The sequence below is a fragment of the Pinus tabuliformis genome, chromosome 4_2, assembly GCF_031772625.1.
Source record: "Pinus tabuliformis cultivar Carrire ecotype Pingquan chromosome 4_2, CPIR1, whole genome shotgun sequence".
Classification (NCBI taxonomy): Eukaryota; Viridiplantae; Streptophyta; class Pinopsida; order Pinales; family Pinaceae; genus Pinus; species Pinus tabuliformis.
The window spans coordinates 1,034,287,466-1,034,306,294 of record NC_142304.1 but is presented as its reverse complement, the minus strand read 5'-3'; the positions used below and the strand labels follow the sequence as shown (position 1 = coordinate 1,034,306,294).

Sequence of the window (18,829 nt, the reverse complement as noted above, 5' to 3'; positions counted from 1 at the left end):
ATGACACATTTTTTTCCACAATATTTTATGCTTGAAAAGGAAGCAAAGCCTATAGGCTGATCTGAGGATATTCCAAACAAACGACATGTGGCTTGTACCGAGTATATACCAAACAAAACACAAGTGATCACTTTCGAATGCAAAATATAACAATTTCAATTATTTAGTTTATTCTTGGATGATATACCTCCATTGTAAAAGGATGTTCCTAACATTGTTGTCATGAGTGTGCAGTAATAGATCGGTGTATCAAGCAGTCCAATGCGAACACCTATTGGGAATCCTTTAAATTTAACTGTAACTGCATGGATCCATCATTATCACTAAATAGTAATAAGCCAATATGAAAAAAATCTGGAGTTGAGAAAGGTTTATTGGGCATTTATAAGTCGGCTATTTTGCACCAATACCTTTAAAACTCAATTTTCCAACTGGCATAGTTTGATCAAATTTTGCTTGAACGTCTGTAATTTTATTGAAGACTCCCTTGATACATATTTTCTGCATTATTATATGCCCAATAATTAGCCAAACGAAATCTAGAGTCGAGAAAGGTTTATTGGGCATTTATAAGTCGGCTATTTTGAACGAATTTCTTTAAAACTCAATTTTCCAACTGGCATAATCTGATCAAATTTTGCTTGAATGTTTGTAATTTTATTGAAGACTCCCTTGATACATAGTTTCTGCATTATTATATGCCCAATAATTAACCAAACGAACGATACATGCAGAATATTTCCTTTTAAGCTGTTTTTCACTTTCATGTAAGGAATGAAGTACCCATAAACGGGAAGACCTTGTGAATGGAGTACAAACACTAAACAAAAGTAAAACGTGACTTTACATCTAAATCCAACAAATCGGGCAATAAATGTAACTATGAGAAAATAGCAGAATGCTGACTTAATTTTTGGCACCACCACCACTTCTCATGTTATCAAAGTTATGCCACCTAAGGAAAGAGCTTGCTTCCAATCAAAGTTGTTCCTGGAAAACTTACACATTAACCTTAAGGTGAATTGATCCTACTAAAAAAATTGCTAAAACTAGAACTGTACCAAAGAAGGGACCGGCATTGGGCAAACTAAGTTACATTCTAAAGCTACAGCAATTACTTCTTACGAAGCTCAGACCAGTAATACCATTCTCCCAGTAAGGTGTAGTAAAAAGGATTGAGTTGCCCTTTTGGCAGACTACAACACACACCCTAAAATTTTAAACGATGCTTGCATCTATTGGAATTTCCAGTAGAGAGGGAAGCTCCAGATGAATGCAAGAAGCACCAACCAATGATATCAATTAAAAAATTTCTGTCCTTAAAAATGTTCACTAACTCCGAGTAAAACCTATGGATCAGACGTGACTGCAAGTAAATACACCCCAACATAGATCTGAGCTTCCCATCCCTCATACTATACACGATGCCAAGTCTTGAAATCTGCCTCATTATCTGTCTACAGCACATATATTCATAATACAGGAAATTCAGCTGCTAGTCATTTACATGCTGTTAATATAGAATTCACCAAATGGAGCACTAATCGAATGGAACTTGCTTCCCCTCCTGAACTAGTGATAAGCATTTGTCCATGCAAGTTCTGATAAAGATCTCCAAGAATTGGCCGCATATGGTGTGCAAGTATTGGATCATTTGGATTTAATGCAAGAGCAGCCTCTCTTATCCAAACCAGTTTTCTAGAAGTGTCTTTTCCAAGATCACAGCTGAGTTGTTGAACAAGCGAAAGCAGCACCCCTTGGCTCAGCGGAAGTGGAACCATTGAAAACAGAGATTGTGGATCAGCCTGTTAAAAAATTATAAATTAGTTGATCTTGTACTCATTATATAGTATGAAGTTTGAACCCAACAAGTTACGAGTTAAGAAGAGGCATACCTGAGTACATAACCATGAAACTATTGAAACGTCACTCATTTGAAGTGCTTTGTGAAAAGCCTCCTCAAATTTGCGCTCAGACATCAATCTGGAAAGTTCTTTTGTAGGATCAAGGGACTCCTCCAGGTGTTTAAGTGAAATTGCCTGCAAAAAATGTAGCTGTCAGGTGACATGAATTAAAAGATGCTCGAGAGAACCTCAACTGCTGATTTAAATCTATACAACCATACTGAAACTATAACCCATGGCGTACTTGAACTATAAGAAATGACAATCAAATACCTTCTTATCAGGCAAGCCACCCAGACCACTGTTGCCTTGTTTGGTATTGAAAGCAGGTAAACGTGCTGAACTTGCTCCCGCACTCTCTGCTAAAGCTAATAATCTCCGCTGTCCGTCAGCTAATTCACCTTTAAGTGATTGTGCAAGAGACGACGCAGATGCAACAGCATCCTGTGAGTACAAAGAAGTTGTTACTCATGCTAGAACATCTGATTTTCAGAAAAATCACACTCGAAAATTAATATAGAACGAGAACAAACATTTAAATTTGGAGGCATTTAGTTTTCAATTTCGTAGCCAAAAGTGTCTTACTATTAGAAAATATAACAAGACACTTTGTACTCATACTGTGTAATATCTTGGGTGTTAATCTTGGGTGTTGATCTTTAGACTGAATCTGCTTTGTGAGCCAGGTAGCCTACAGATTTCACTTGCTATGCAAGGATATTCATCTGTTTAATGCCACAGCAGTCTATCTCAGTGGAGATCGTGTTGTTCTTCTAAGTCTTGTAATTTCTCTATGGAGATATGAATCTTTTGAGTGTTCTTGTAACTAGCAGTTTCTATCAGTAATAAAATGGTATAGAGAACAGCAATCTATCTCAGTGGAGATCGTGTTGTTCTTCTAAGTCTTGTAATTTCTCCATTGAGATATGAATCTTTTGAGTGTTCTTGTAACTACCAGTTTCTATCAGTAATAAAATGGTATCAGAGCCATGTTGTATTTCGTTTGAGCATACTGTTGGGAACATCTGAGTTTGTTTGAGTCTCGATAATGTCTGTTGCCTGTCAAGCCGGGGATGGCGTCTATGGCATTTGAAGACTAGGAGATTAGAACTTCTTTCCAAGAGGAGCCGTGAAACCTGCTCTGTTTGCGATCGTAATACTGATAAATCTGGTACACAGCATTTTGAAGATTTCTGTCTTTTACTCTGAAGCTGCATAAGTTAATTATCTTCCGCTATACTTGTATTTCTTCACACTGTTATGGATTCTTTATCTGCATCTAGTTCTCGCCATGAATTCGGTGATAAGTCATTTGAAGAAATTCTAAAAGAACAAGAAGAAGCAAATATCGAGAAAAGAAACTCAAATGTTACAGAATCTATAGTTCTTGATAAGTCTGTTAATCTATTCTCAGAGCCTGTTGCATCTGATTCCTGGACTCTTCCAAAAGTAGACCCGAAAAATGTTTATAAGAATTTAGGATTACTGGACTCCATCCAGTTCTGGAGATATAAGGTCAAAGAGGAAGTCTTGCAAACGACTTCTAATAACAATATCCTTCATTCTCTGAATATTATAAATCAACCTGAGTTTGACGCTGCCAGAAAAGCAGGTTATAATTTTGCCCATTTTGGCCATGTCCAAATAGGTATTCAGCCTCTACACAGAAAAGGTCAAGATGTTGCCTTTTTCTCTTGTGTTTTTTATCGGAGATGGAGAACTTTTCCTAAGGCCCTCATTGGTGGATGTCAAGGGACTCTTGCCTATGGCCCAGCCTCATGGTCATGCTTTCCTGATTTCTCCATAGCGTTAACAGATCCAAATGCTATAAATGCTTTGATGTTAGGATTGCAAACACATGGTTATGATGATTTTGATGATGATAGTAAAAACATAGCCATCTGGTGGTCCTCAGTAGTCAAATTCTACAAAAAGACTACTCCTTCTATGGTTAAATCCGTCTCATCACAATCTGAATTCACCACTTTGATTACCCATGATTATGGCATGAATCTTATTGCCCCCCAGATGATTCCTCGATCTGAATTAAAACCTCCTTCAGAATGGGTTACTAAATGGGAATCCATTAGAAAACCTACTCGACCATCTCCTGTAAATTCCTCCACAATCTTTACCACCAGAGATGGTAATGTCCATACCATCTTTCCAGAGTCACGAACCGAGCGTGGTGGACCTTCTGTTAACATTTCTACATCTGTAAATACTACTCCCACATTCTCAGTTGATCCTACATTTATAGACACTGTAAAGAGGTTAGTTCCGAGTGAAATTGCTTCCTCCGGTAACTCCCTAGCTGTCATCTGTGACCATCCTCATTGCTCTAAAACCTTCTGTCAATTCTCTTCACAACCACCAAATCCACATGGCAATATTGAAGAAGACAGAAGGAGGATAAATATGATTACTTTTATACCAGATAAAAGTAAATCTGAAGAAGGATACACTAGGACAAATTTCTTCAACATTCATGAAGAAATAATTATTCAATCAACACAGAAAAACAGCCATCAGGGTTTAGGATTCACAAATGGATCAGAAATTCCATCATACAGAAAAATCCCAAAAATAAAATTCCAAGGCATGTGGAAATTCCTTCAGACAATGAAATTACTGCATTTTTGAAAATCTATAAAGGAATTAGTCCATATGATCATGACAATCAATGGAAGAAGAAAATGTTCAACTGGGACATTTTCACTCATAAATTTGAAAATAGATATGTTGAAGAACTCAGACTGCTGCCTAAAGAAGAAAGGAAAAAATTCAACAGTGAGAAAAATGAGGAATGGAAAAAATGGATGAAATCCAACAATCAATGGATTTCCTTTTATGAGTGGTATTATCCTTCCTCTAATCAGATAGAGGAATCCTTGAGAAAAAATTTCTTAAACCAGGCTAGACAGAAGAGGATTCTAAATGTTGATAATTTTGTAGCAGAAAAGATGGAATCCAATCCTGTTACTATTCCATCTCCTCTTGTGACTCTAGAATTTTCTCCAAAAATACAAAGCATGTTATCCAAACCTAACCTGCCCAAAGATTTGCAGGCCATAAGGACAAAAGGAGAAAAATTAATAAGAGATATTTGCAGTTGCCTGCAGGTAAACATGATTAGATCTGGTTCCCCTGCAAAACATAAATGGGAACTTTTTGACGGACAGATCTATGAAACTGACAATGATTTTCCACCATGGAAAAATTTTGTTATCAGAAAAAATGATGGGAAAATCTTCAAACTTTTCCCAATCCAGACAGAGGACTCGGTGAAAGACTCTGTCCTTGCCACAAACTGGACTAATCTTGCTCTTTCCAGTTTGGAAAAATATCTGAGAAACCGACATAAATCCATAGAAGAGATGAATAACATTCTGAAAGATTTAATGAATAGAATGTTGCAAAAGCAGGATTATGCTTTGGTTTGTTTGAATGATAATGTCAAGACTTTAGCAGAAAATGATAAACATATAGCTGAAAGCCTGGATAAGCTCAGAATATCTACAGAAAGAAAGATAGTTGATGCAGCTATAGTTCATGGAAAAGAAATTGTTAAAGTGAATTCCAGTCTTGATGTTATTAAAAAACAAGTTTTGAATGTTTCCAATTCCATTGACTTATTGAAAAAGAAGCCTTCATCAGACTCTTACAAATCCACTACCTCTGGCTCAATATCAAGCCTTATAAAACAGCCTGTAGAAATCGAGTTTCCCAAACCAGGAGCCTCTTATCCTTACAGTCTTTTTGCTGCCCCGAGTTATTTTGGACATCTAAAATCAAACCCCATAACTTCCTCACATCCTAGTACATCAACCAGTTCTTCCCTCACAGAATGGATTAATATGAAGAAAGCAGAAGAGGAAAGTGAAAAAGAAGAAGAAACAGCGAAAAAACAGTGGTACGATGAAGAAGAGAAAGAAGATACAGGTTTGCATAAGATAGAGATAGATGATGAAGAACCTTCCTTGAAGAAACTTGAGGATTATGTACAGAATTTTTCTCCTCAAGACAAAATTCAGTTTAACATCCCTGAAGACAATACGGTCCATGCAACCACATCTAGATCTACATGGAATTCTACTTGGACTCCTACCCCAGACAGAAGAGACTTGATGAAATCTGAATATCATAAAGATTGGTCTGCATCCTCCACATATTCGTGGAATATAGATAATTGCACTGAGGCAGAAGTTTTGTCAGTCATGCATTCTATGCTTGTTTGTTATAGAACCTATTTGGCTGATGATATTGGACCCATTAATTCTACCAGAAGAATTATTGGTGGGTTTGAAGGATCTTTAGACTCGTGGTTAAAAGCTGAAACATTGAAAGATCCCACTCTGTTAAATACATGGGAAAATTCACAAGTTCTGAATGCAGATGGAAGTGTGTACATGGACCCTACAACATCACTCCCTGTAAACAATATGATTGGTTGTTTACTTTATGGCATCACTGTAAATTTCATTGGGTTTCCACAGATTAACAATGATTTAACTGCTATTACTTTGGTTGCTATGAAACTCCATAATATGCAGCATTTTGATGAATATTTTAATGAGTTCCTACATAGGTTGCACACTCTATCTCCTGAACTCATTCTTGAACCAAAATGGAAAGAAATATTCATCTCTTCTTTACCATTATGGGTTTCACAAGAAATAGTCACCAAATTGCCTAGAAAAATCAGTGACTATAAATTCGGAGTAATAAGGCAAGCAGTTAAGGCAATAATTGTTGAACTCTGCTCACAAATGAAGATTGCAAGAGCAGCCACAAATCCGAGAAAGCCGCATGGCTATCAACAATTATGCAAACAATGGCATCTTTCTGCCCCTAAAAATTCAGAGGGGAGGGAACAAAGTGCTTACAAGAAAAAGAAGCACTCTTCAAAGAATTTTTCTAGCAAAAGAATTATCCATCAGAAAAAACCAAAGGACTACAAGAAGACACAGCTATACTTTAGAAAGAAAGAAAGGACATATTTCTCCAAACTGTCCAAACTTACAAAAAGACAGAAAAAAATATAAACCAGAGAAAGGTAAGAAGAAAATCTTCTACAGAAATAAATCTGGAAAAGTAAATTATTTGAATTTGCCTTATAGCTGTGAAGAAATCACTAGTGAAGAAGAATCAGATTATGTAAATAGATTTAACTCTGATTCTAACACTTCTGGTTCTGAGGATGAATACTGCAATGATCCCCATTGTGTGGAATGTTTTAAAGATAATTGTGATTGCAGTGATCCAGATGTCTGCCAATGTCATTCCCTAAATATGATGAAACAACCAAAGACAGAGGAACAAACAAAAAATTTGTTTGCACAAATGATGGCAGCCACAGATCCCCAGTACAAAGAAATGTATAAAGAATTGCTGGTGAATCAGTTAAATTCAAAAACAGCAAATCAGAATAATCCTAACCGAGGATATGTGCCACCAGCTTCTCCTTTTTTAGTAGAAGCTTTGACAAGGCAATTCAGGCAAGAAGATTTTGGTGAAGATCTACCGCAAACCTTGCCTAGCATCCATAGAGCAATAAAGGAACTGAGAAAGACAGTGAAGGAGAACCGAAGGCTCTGTATTGAAAGTCATCAAGACTGTCAACTCAGAAGAATGAAAGCTAAAAATGAACAAGGATCCAGTTCAACGCAACCTTCTTTCTCAGCCCAGACACAGAATTATATTTATCATCAGAAACCTTTCAAAGGAGTGGAAATTCATGAACATAATTATGATGAAGAAACAGAAGAAGATCGAAATGGTTTAGGATGCAATCAAATTATTGGTGATGAGATCTATTGCATTAAGCTCAAAGTATGAATTGGTACCAGATTTGAATACTGGAAAGTTCTCATGGATACCAGTGCCAGGCTCAATATTGTAAATAATTCAGTTGTCGAATCTCATCTTCTAAGACCTACAAGTTGTCCAAAAGTCACAACAGCCAGCGGAGATATCAAAACCACTTCAGAAGTATCAGTTGATATCTTTCTCACAGAATCCATTGGAATCAAAGTTGTCTGTCCAATTGTCACAAGTATGGATTGCGCAATGTACTTAGGAACACCTTTCTTTCAAAACTTCCAAAAACATGGAGCAAAGTTTGATCAACAAACAAGGAGATTCGGCTATTTTCTGGAATTGGAAGGTAAAGAATTGTTTTTTCCTTTCATAAATTCAAGTTCACCTAACAAGATAAAACGGATTGAAAGGTTAGAAAATTTGCTGGCAAAGATGGAAAAGAAGAAAGAAATCCTCAGAATAGATGAAAATATTGAACAAGGAAAATTTGATAAAGAAATAGTAAATCTCAGGAACAAGTTTTTGGAATGTTGCTCAGAGGATCCTAATGCCTTCTGGCATGTACATAAGCATGAAGTCGAGCTACCATTGAAAAAGGATTTTAATGGGAAGCTCAGAAGATCAAAAGCCATTCCAATGAATCAGAAGCAGTTAACTCTCTGCAAAAAAGAGATCAAAGATCTCTTACAGAAAGGTTTGATCAGGAAAAGTAAGAGTCCCATAGCTTGTTTTGCATTCTATGTTAACAAGCATGTTGAAGTAGCCAGAGGAAAACCCGGGCTAGTAGTAAATTATAAACCTCTGAATAATTTACTTGACTACGATGCCTATCCTCTTCCAAAACCAGAACTATCTTGGCACAGATCTCTAGATCAAAGATTTTTTCTAAATTTGACTTAAAGTCAGGATTTTGGCAGGTAGGGATCAAGGAATCAAACAAATGGAAGACTGTTTTTCAGTACCAGAAGGTCATTTTGAATGGAACATAATGCCTTTTGGATTGATAAATGCCCCTTCAACCTTTCAGCGCATCATGGATGAAACTTTTGAAGGTATGGAAGATTTTCTTAAAAAATACAATGATGATATTTTAATTCATTCAGAGAACATTCCTGCTCATATCAAGCATTTGAAGATGTTCCTCTAGAGAGTAAAAGAAAAAGGAATAGTTCTTTTTGAATCAAAGATGAAGTTATTCAAAACAATGATAGACTTTCTGGGATACAATATACAGTTTGGCTCTTACCAGGTAATCCAAAGGAGTCTAGATTTTATTGATAATTTTCCTGATGAAATTTTAGACAAAACACAGTTGCAGAGGTTTCTAGGAAGCCTTAAGTATGTATCCAAGTTTCTACAACATTGTGCCCAAGAAAGGAAACTTTTGAATCAAAGGTTACAGAAAGAACCTATCCCGTGGAATGAAGAATGCACGAAAGCTGTTCAAAGGATCAAAGAAAGAATCCGCAGAATTCAGCCTTTAAGTCCAATACAAGAACACTGGAAAAAGGTAATCATGACAGACGCCAGTAATATTGGATAGGGGGCTATTCTTTGCCAAACAAATCCAGAGAAAAGGAAAGAATCACTAGAAATCTGCCAATATGCCTCTGCATTATGGTCTACAACTCAGACACACTGGGCAAGCCTCAAAAAAGAACTCAGAGCGGTCTGTTTGGGAATTGAAAAGTTCAAAGACTTTGTGATCTATACAAAGCTTTTAGTAAAAACTGACTGTCAGGCATTAAAGTTCGCCATCTAGAAATGTGACTTTGAGGATGCTGCAATGGTAAGATGGATGATGACATCAGTCAATGCAATTTTGAAATTGAATTCATCCCTGGTCATAAGAATTATTTCGCTGATATGCTATCTAGGGAATTCCTAGGGAAGAATTCTATTCATTCTTTATCCTGCAATTTCATAAGAAGAGTTGAAGATTATGTTGAAATAGAAAACACTCCTGGATGGGTCAGATATAACAATATTAGTAATACCAGTCTATCTGATCATGATGATGATTGGTACCCAGTAAAAGAAATAAGGTGGAGAGAAGGTATTCCCAATCTCTGGACTTGGGATGATCAAGAAGTTGAAAATTATCTGGCCATTCAAGAACTTGATTATTTGGTTCATATTGGAAACATTTCTTATGAAATTTATTATGAAGATGATAAAAAATTGGAAATTGCAGACTCACAATTAGACAGTTCAACAATCCTTTTAGAAGAACTGATTTTGATCCAGAGAGAAAAAAGTCTGTCTTCTTCCAAATGATGAATTTAGAAAATATCTCATCTAACTTCTTCTATCATCTACAATTTGACTTCAGCTATGAAGATTGGCCAACAGAAAGAATGAATCAAGAAGATCCTTTTCCTAATTGGTTTGAAGGTTGGTGGAAAATCTACGGTCTCAGTGCTATCCTTACAATGCCCTATCAATTCACCCGATTAAAGATTGATGGATTCTCTGCACCTGGCACACTCCATACTAGAGTTTTGTATAAAAGCCTTAAAGATCTCATTGAAATAGAAGATATTGCTTTTCTAAATGCAATAAGAAGATGCGGTCATACTCATTGGTTTGTAGCCCAAAGGATTTGTGCAAGACAACTTGTCTCAAGTACTGATGGAACCAGAATGGAATATAATGATTTTCACCAACAATCAGATCCGAACAATAATCCTTTTGAAGAAGTTAACTTTCTCCTACCACCAGAAGATCATGAAAATAAGATTTGGGAATCTGAAAAGGAAGTGACAGTTCAATTCTTTTCCACACATCTCATAGATCATTTCCGACATAGTTATTATACTCATCCACAAGTGTCATTTTTTGTACTATAAAGTCTTTCTAACCGACAATGGTGTTAGACGTTTCTTTCATGGGTTCTTCGTAAAAGAATCTCCATTTTGTACACACCTGCACTTAGTACTAGGTATGTCTGTGAATCTCTGCACGGATGTCATTCCGATGTTACCCGAAAGCAATGATTCCTGACATTTTACTTTCTTTATGTCACATAATAACTATAAGGATTGTGATACCCTTGCACGGGACCATCAAATCCTTCCTTTTACGGACGATTTACTTCATAAAAGATTTGATTTCCTTGCACGGATAATCAATCTGAACGAATCTTTACTTTCGAGTCATAAAATTCACGTGGATTTTGGTAGAATGAGCTATTTAAGGAGGGCAAAGGCCAAGGTGAAGGCATTCGAGTCAAGTCTAGAGTAAAGATTTGAGAACCTGCGTCTCTATGTGCGAGCATAGGGAAGAACCTAAAGTGGCCGGATCTTTTAGGATTGGTGTGGGTGTTAATCTTGGGTGTTGATCTTTACACTGAGTCTTCTTTGTGAGCCAGGTAGCCTACAGATTTCACTTGCTATGCAAGGATATTCATCTCTTTAATTACACAGCAGTCTATCTCAGTGGAGATCGTGTTGTTCTTCTAAGTCTTGTAATTTCTCTATGGAGATATGAATCTTTTGAGTGTTCTTGTAACTACCAGTTTCTATCAGTAATAAAAATTGGTAATAAGTATCTACAATATCAAAAGAGGAGGATGTAATAGCATTTTCTTGCTCCATAAAACAAAAATTCCAAGAGTTGATGCAACCATACACACCAGAGAATGAAAGCATTTCAAATGACACAGTTTTCAAAAGTTTCAATAACCATAATCACTTGATAAAGAAAACACAGACAAATAAAATGCTTCTTCAAAATCTTTGAGAACTAAGCAATGTTCCACCAAGTCTTCGGGATGGGGCACAAGGGGGCATGTGGAAGCACCCCGAAATTTTAGGGAAATTCAGGGGATGATGGACATCAAGTGGTGTGTATGTGTGTATATAATTCAAATTCAAATTCAATATTAAAATACATTGATTCATACATCATAAATGATTCAATAAAATAAAAATAGTTAAGTATTGTATACATTGATTTAAATTCATCAATTATCATTCTAGAACCTACATTGATTTATATTGATCATCATCAATCTAGAATCTACATTGATTTAAATAAATGTTTCCTTATTTTAGAATCTGATTAGTACTAAGCAAAATAGTATATACTAAAGTCTATATACTGTAACAATAAATTGAAATTACTCAAACTGAAAAAGAGTAAAAAGCGATGAAAGGAAGACTCAGTCTGAGATGTAATTAAAAATAATAACAGTAATAATAAAATTAATTAATCATTAAAAAATAACAAAAGTGAAAAAAAAAAAATTAATATAAATAAATAATAAAGTGAAAATAATAATAAATCAAATCTTTTTTAACATATAATCAAGGTTAATAATTTAATCTAGGGATGGCAAGCGGGGGAGGGGCTCTCGATAGCTCTGAGGATAACAAAGAATTCAAATACACTTAGGGACTTGGTCTCATGACCAATAACCATACATAGGTTCATGGCCTCTATACAGCCAAAGACAATCAGGTGCGAGGGCTCACCATTCTAGATGATTCACTCCTCATTTTGCAACATCTTGTTAGAGATACGATGCCTAAGGAAAAATCCCTGGAGCATATTATGAAGAATACAGGTCCTGTTGAAATATATCCCATCAAAGGCCTTCTTTCATGTCGTCTGAGATTTGACTACACACAAAGATAAGTTAAGCAAAGAGGGATGTCAATTGAAAGCAAGAGATTTGAATGTCAATGGGCAAATTAGGCCATCAATTATCCCCTAATGAAGTTCAAAGTTTATAAAAAGAGCGAAATCCATGGTTTGGAACAAAGCAGGTAAAGGGGGGGCTATCCAAACCTCGTGGTAATCACCAGGAAATCTGATCATGTAAATTCTTTTTGCATTCAACTATTAAATCAACTTACCATCCCATTCATGAGGGTGGTTAATGCAAGCACAATGCAATTAAACCAATGCCTGTTCTCTGTTGGGTTGTGTTATATTCTTTCCATGACTAGCCCACATAGTTAACTAGGGGGTTAGAGGGGGGGCAAAGCCCCCCTTCTTTGCGTCGATTGTGTAGCGGGGGAGGGGGGAGTCACAGGGGGTTTGAGGCGTACCCGTAACCCCACTTTATGGGGTCCAGGGCAGCGCCCCGGAAAATTTTGGTTTTGGACCCTATGTTAGGATGGGCGGACCCACCTATGGTTTTGTGCATGACTTTCGCACATGTTTTTTGGATGCGATGGTTATCGGTCCATGGTATTGGATGCTTCGACATGTATAAATATGTATTATAACATTGAAAGGAATATAATGAAAAATCAAGCTGGTAGTCCCGGTTTTGGGATCCAGGGGAAAATCTCTGTGTATATGTGTTTTATGTGTTATGCTCTCGCATTGTTTATTTTCTGTGTTTTAGAATTCGTATGCAGGTAATTTCTGTACGGGTTTAAAACCTACATTCTCTACCTGCAATATTGTGCATTCATGGGAGCACAATTATGAACAGAGCCCATCTGCATAGTTGGAGCAGACGTGGGATTTTCTCAAAGGGACAATTGCTATCCATGCCTTCTGGGAATTTGAAGGTTCAAATAACTATCAAGCCAAAGGGAGAGAGTTTCCCTTTTGATCCTGGGCAGCTCTTGCTGCATGATGCTGGTCCACTGTCATAGACTTGCTAGCAATTCTGTTGTCATGCATATAGTATCAGTTTGGCGATCTATTTTGAGCGGAAGTTATACCCTCCTTGTAGAGCTAACCATTGTCTTGGCTCATTCAAGGGAAAGTTTGGCACTATGTCAATGACTGACATACATACGAATTTTATGTTTGTTGATGATATTTGTTGGCCTCTTAGTTATGCCCATATGACAGGTTTGGTGATCAATTTCGATTGAGAGCTCTACCCTCCTGACAGAGTTGACACTAGTGTTATGGGGATGGGACTTGGGCATTCTCAAGGTGGCCAACACAAGTCCTCTTGCCCTTGGGCTTTATAGAAACAGTAGTTTGTTCCAGTCTTGTGCAATTGTAATTACTATAATCTCCTGGAGAGAAAGACGCCCAGCTCAAGGAATCTTGTGCAAATTTCAATTGCCTGTGAGTATTGTGTTCTATCTGGTTTTCAATATGGGAGAAGATTACAACAGGGGTCCTAAAGATATGGAGCAGCCAATGATGGTGTGTTAGTTTTTGGTAGCTCATGGGTACTTCTACATTGGCAATGCCTAACACGTAGAAGTTACCAAGCATATTTCTCTCTCTAGGCACTTCATATGTTGCACGCTCACCTCTATTTATTGAGATGTGCCAAGCTCTAACTCACGGGTCTCCATCATGGTATGTGCCTCCTGATTCAGAGAAGCTTAGAACCACATTGTTCATTGTTAAAATTGGCAACTAGGGCCAACCTCCATGTGGGTCATCTTATTTATGGCAACTAATATTTTTCTTACACTCCTCTCATCGGGAGGTGTAGGATTGATCTAAAAATCATCCAATTCCGATAAGTATTCATGGAGGTATGAATTTATTTGTGTTATGGGACAATTCGTCAAGGTCGGCCAGCAACTAAACTGCCCCCACTTGTGCTCCACGTTTTGGTATAAATACAAGTGCCTTGCAAGTCATTTGTACACACAACTCTCTTGAGATTTCTTCTTCTCCACTTGTTTTGGGTTTTAGTGGAAAGAAGAATCTCTAAGGGAAAAACGCAGTCCTAGAGGATGATGCTCTAAACGCAGTCCTAGAGGATGATGTCCTAGCCGTAGAGGGTGGTCTAACCGCAGTCCAAGAGAGGAGATCTAGCTGTAGTAAAGAGGCTCCTTGACAGCCTAAACCTACTCTTATATGCTGCCCTAATCTACCCTGATACGCTGCCTAAAGGATGCCCTAATCCGTTGTCATGAGGAGGCCTTAAATGTGCCCTAGCCGCAGATCTAAGGAAGGGTTACAGCTGATGCAAAATGTGCCCTAGCCGCAAAGTGTAGCTAATAAAAGGAAAGCCCACACTTGGGTAAATAATGTGTAGTAGGAAGCAATCGTGGTGCATGAGTTACCTTGACCTTGACTTTTCCACCATTCTTCATATGCCTCTTGCCTTTCTTATGATTTTCTTTGGTTAACTGCTCAGGGCTCTAGGTAATGACAGCATGATGCATAAAGTATAGTAGTGGATACCCCCTTATAAGGTGGGGCAGTTCATCGCCCACCAGGGGTTGGGCCAATCATGGGTTCATGAATGATAAAGGAGGCTCATCAAGGACCATGTAGAAACCAAGGTGATGGCCATGGAACGGGGTGGTGCTCATGTGATGGCTTTTGCCTACGTGCTAAATGCTTTTGTCCTGACCTTCTTTTGCATTTTGTGGTACAATTTCCTGTTGAATGTGACCAATTATGCTTTTTCTTTTTCTTTTAGTTGCATCAAGCCCAACCCAAGATGTGGGGCAAGGGGGAGGGGTAGCTGACCCTATGTGGACCCAGTGGAGGAATGTGGACCCAGGTGGGAGGAAAGCGAGACCACCCAACCAAATCATCTCTCCAACCAATTAAAATTCAATTAAATGAAAAAATCGAATTTCCTCAAAAAATAAAATAATTTCGACGGAGGAGATTAAAAAATAATAAAATATTTTTCAACAGTCGATATTACTTTGACGGGGATCAAGCCAACTAGCCGTTGGAGAATTAATCTATAAGTTAGAGGTCATTTTTCATTTGAAATCATTTGATCTTTTGATTGTGTACTAGCTCTTGAAGCTCTTGTAAACTTTTATGGAATAATACAACACAAAGTCTTTGGGGTTTTACTTGATGGCAGTGTTCTTCTCTGGTATCTTATGGTAACGCCTATTTAGTTTTTTGTTGACCTAATTTATAAGTTGTTGGTTAATAGCTCTTGTAGATCAATTTATTGCATAAGTATCTTGCTTAAATTGTTGAGTTTTAAGATAACATTAAGATTTTTATTTGATTGGAAGATATCTCCAATATTTGAAGATTTAATCTTTATTTATACCTCTATTAATTTCACTGCTTATATTTTAAGCGTGCAGAAGTCATCTTTATTCAAAGATTTTAGGCGTTGGGGAAGTCCTTAGTTTGACCCGCTGACTCCCGAGATTATCTAACGAAATATATTTTGCAGGGATCTTCTAGGCTGGTACCTAAAATTTAAAAAAATATTTATCTTAAAAAATTGTGCTAAATAGCTAGATCTAGCTAGAAAGAGCCTTAGATCTACAAATCTGAGAGTGGAGTTAAACTCATACTCCTCAAATCTGATAGATCTGTAAATCATTTGTATAAATCTGTAAATTATTTGTATAGATTTGTTATTTACTAGTGTAGATCTAAAACTTTATAACATAATTTTGAATTTTAACACTTGGGTTTTTGGGACTTTCTCTATTTTTATACATATTGGGTATTGGGTTTTTCTCTTTTCACTTGCGCAAGAATAGATCTAGGAAATAAACCAAAGAAATTTTCAAATCTAGAGCCTGGAGGAAAAGATCTGGGCTCAAAGATTGTTTGCAGGAATAGATCTGAAAAATCAGCAAAAAAGATCTTCAGATCTGAGCTAGATCTAGACCCTGGAGGGCAAAATCTAGAATCAAACTTTTGTTTGCAAGGAAGAAACAATAAGATTTATCATTAAAGGCTTCGGATCTGAGATTATTTGAGGAAAATTTTGGCTTTTAAAATAGATCTAGGCCTTGGAGGGCAAGATCTAGTTTCCAAAAATTTTGCAGGGCCAACGATTGTTGCAACAAATCTGCAGATCTGAAGCAAAATAATATTTTCAAAACAAAGGTTTCAATTTTTGGGGCTCCTAGGCCCATATCTGCATTCTTCTAACCCAAACGCTAGCCCTATTAGGCCTAGAGCTAGCCCTCATTGGCCCTAGATTCCCCTTGCTCCATTTCTGATCTAAATATTTAAATTTTCTGACGTTGATCATTGGTGGTTTTTACAAAAAAATTGATCAAAAATTGTGTTTCAGGTATTGAAATTTTTTTGGCACCTTGGGCAAGTGATCTTCCAAGCCTAAGGCCTAAGGGTTTGATCTCTAAACCCTTTTTTCCCTCATTGTTTGCTACAACAGTCATATACCTTTCTAATAGTGGTTAAAAACACATCTAAGTAATTTGAAATTAACTGAAAAAATTGCTAAATACATTAATAAGTCACTATAAAAATTTGGCCTAGCTCTATATTTTTTGGTGACTTTTATCTTCAAATAATTCAATTTTTCTGAATTCTGAAATATAACAGTGGCAAAATTTCATGTGGGTTAGCCTAAAATTAGTTCCTAAGTTGTCTAATACATTAAGGAATTGATTTCTTGAGTTGGGCATCCATCATTAAGCCTATTTCATATTTTAATTGCTCACTGTAATAAGTATATCAGATCTGATATAATTCTGGAAATCACATCATAACTGGCTAAAAATATTTGATAATTCATGTGGGGCAAGTTTGGAAAATTTTTGGTAATTTTTTGCCATAAAGGTATAGCATTGATAGCTTACTATTTTCAGAGGACTGATATATTTGTCTACAGCTATAAAACCAGATTTGCTGGAAATGGCCTGCGTATCCAAATCCCACGAATCGGACACAATTCGTTGGGGATTCGAATCCCAGAATGGGACACTTCGTGTCCTAACGGGCACATACGAATCTCGTATGTGTCCCGTTAGGACATAACGTGTCCCGATTTATCTTACTATCTTGTAAGTTGTCTTTCATTTATGAATCATGATTTATCATTTTATGTGACATGTATTTGAATTTTGTATGTATTATGCATGCTAATTGCTATAATGTTACTATTACTAACTTACTTTGTAAATAGTAAAACTAACATCTAGATGATCTATGTTTGAAATCAATGAATTTGTATCATTAATGAGAATTTGTGTAAGAAATATCTAATTTTTAATATATATATATATAACGAATCCTATGTGTCCTATTCCGGGGGGTCAACGTGTCTGAATCCGACTTTCAAATCCCCGTATCCTACGAATCTCGAATGCCCGTGTCAAGCGACTTAGGTTTGCAGCAAGCATTTCTTTGTTGTCATAATTTTCTTTTCTTTTTTGGTGCTCTTATTGTCTCTGAAAACATCATTGTTGTCATAGATATCATTTCTGAAAATAAGTGTTTTTGTTTCATTTGTAGGGGCAGTGGTTTGCATTAGATTACATCAGCAAATTTTAGTGGGTTTTTGGATTTTGGATTTCGAGTTTAAGTGTCTGTTGTCTTTTGATTTCCTACTCCAAAATCACATATATAAGCACGATGCCCTAAAGAACATTTAAATTGGAAATAGTCGATATTTATCTTTCTAAAACATTTCTCGTGCCTTGACTTGTGAATATTAATTGCATTTGAAATATAATTCTCTTTGAGCTAGGTAGCATTGAAGGTGATTTACTCCATTTGCATAATATTGAGTAATCTGAAGGTAATTGAAAGGTTTGAATCTAATTGTCATTGGCATTATCTTGGAAGAATCCTAGTTGTATAAAGGAAGCATTGATAATCTTATTGAAGAAATGTCGTTGAAACATAAATTGGATAAATGCTCTAGTTCTCTTTCTTGACATTAACATCATTATTGGTTTAAGGCTATTATAAATTTTTGGCATATTAGTGATCTTTCTTTAAGAGCATACATCTTGTGGTCATCTTGGTTATATTGTGTATCTTATCGGCACTTGAGATATTTGGCACTTTGTCTTGTATAAGATTTTCTCTTTATTTCATTAAGTACTCTTGTCATAAAGTTAATCAATACTAAGTACTTGAGCCTTAAACGATCTTACATCAAGACTACTCACTCATCCCTTTGCTAATCGCATTTTGCAGCTCTTTTCATCATAATAACATTTTTTTTAGCAACAGTTGTCCATCTTGTACTTGGTCCTAAATTTCCTAGCAAGATAGTTGACTCCATAAGGCACTGGTATCAATTGTTTAAATCGAATCATTTAAGTCTTGTTAAATCTAAACAAGTATTTGGTCACTCAACTGTGTCTCCCTGATTAGTTGGTTCCCAACCGGTCCTTCTTCATTTCATTTTTGTAAGGTCTACTCCCCTAGTCTGGTGTAGGGAGACAGCTTAAACGGAAAGATTGGGGATCAGGGTGACA

At 36.5% G+C, this 18,829-nt stretch overlaps 1 protein-coding gene across 2 annotated transcripts in view; it reads right to left on the bottom strand.

Annotated features, from left to right (window-relative positions):
* Window positions 1-821: 821 nt before the first annotated feature.
* LOC149173151 (enhancer of mRNA-decapping protein 4-like) overlaps window positions 822-18,829 on the bottom strand; it is a 105,105-nt gene continuing 87,097 nt past the window's right edge. Inside the window, exons 10-12 of one of the 2 annotated variants that reach the window (XM_089424513.1) lie at window positions 2,178-2,348; window positions 1,896-2,054; window positions 822-1,805 (exon numbers count right to left, since the gene is read on the bottom strand). In XM_089424513.1, the coding sequence (XP_089280639.1) occupies window positions 1,500-1,805; window positions 1,896-2,054; window positions 2,178-2,348 (636 nt within the window). In that variant the 3' untranslated portion in view covers window positions 822-1,499. The remainder of the gene's footprint in view (window positions 1,806-1,895; window positions 2,055-2,177; window positions 2,349-18,829) is intronic. The other variant, XM_089424514.1, reaches the window with a different exon arrangement.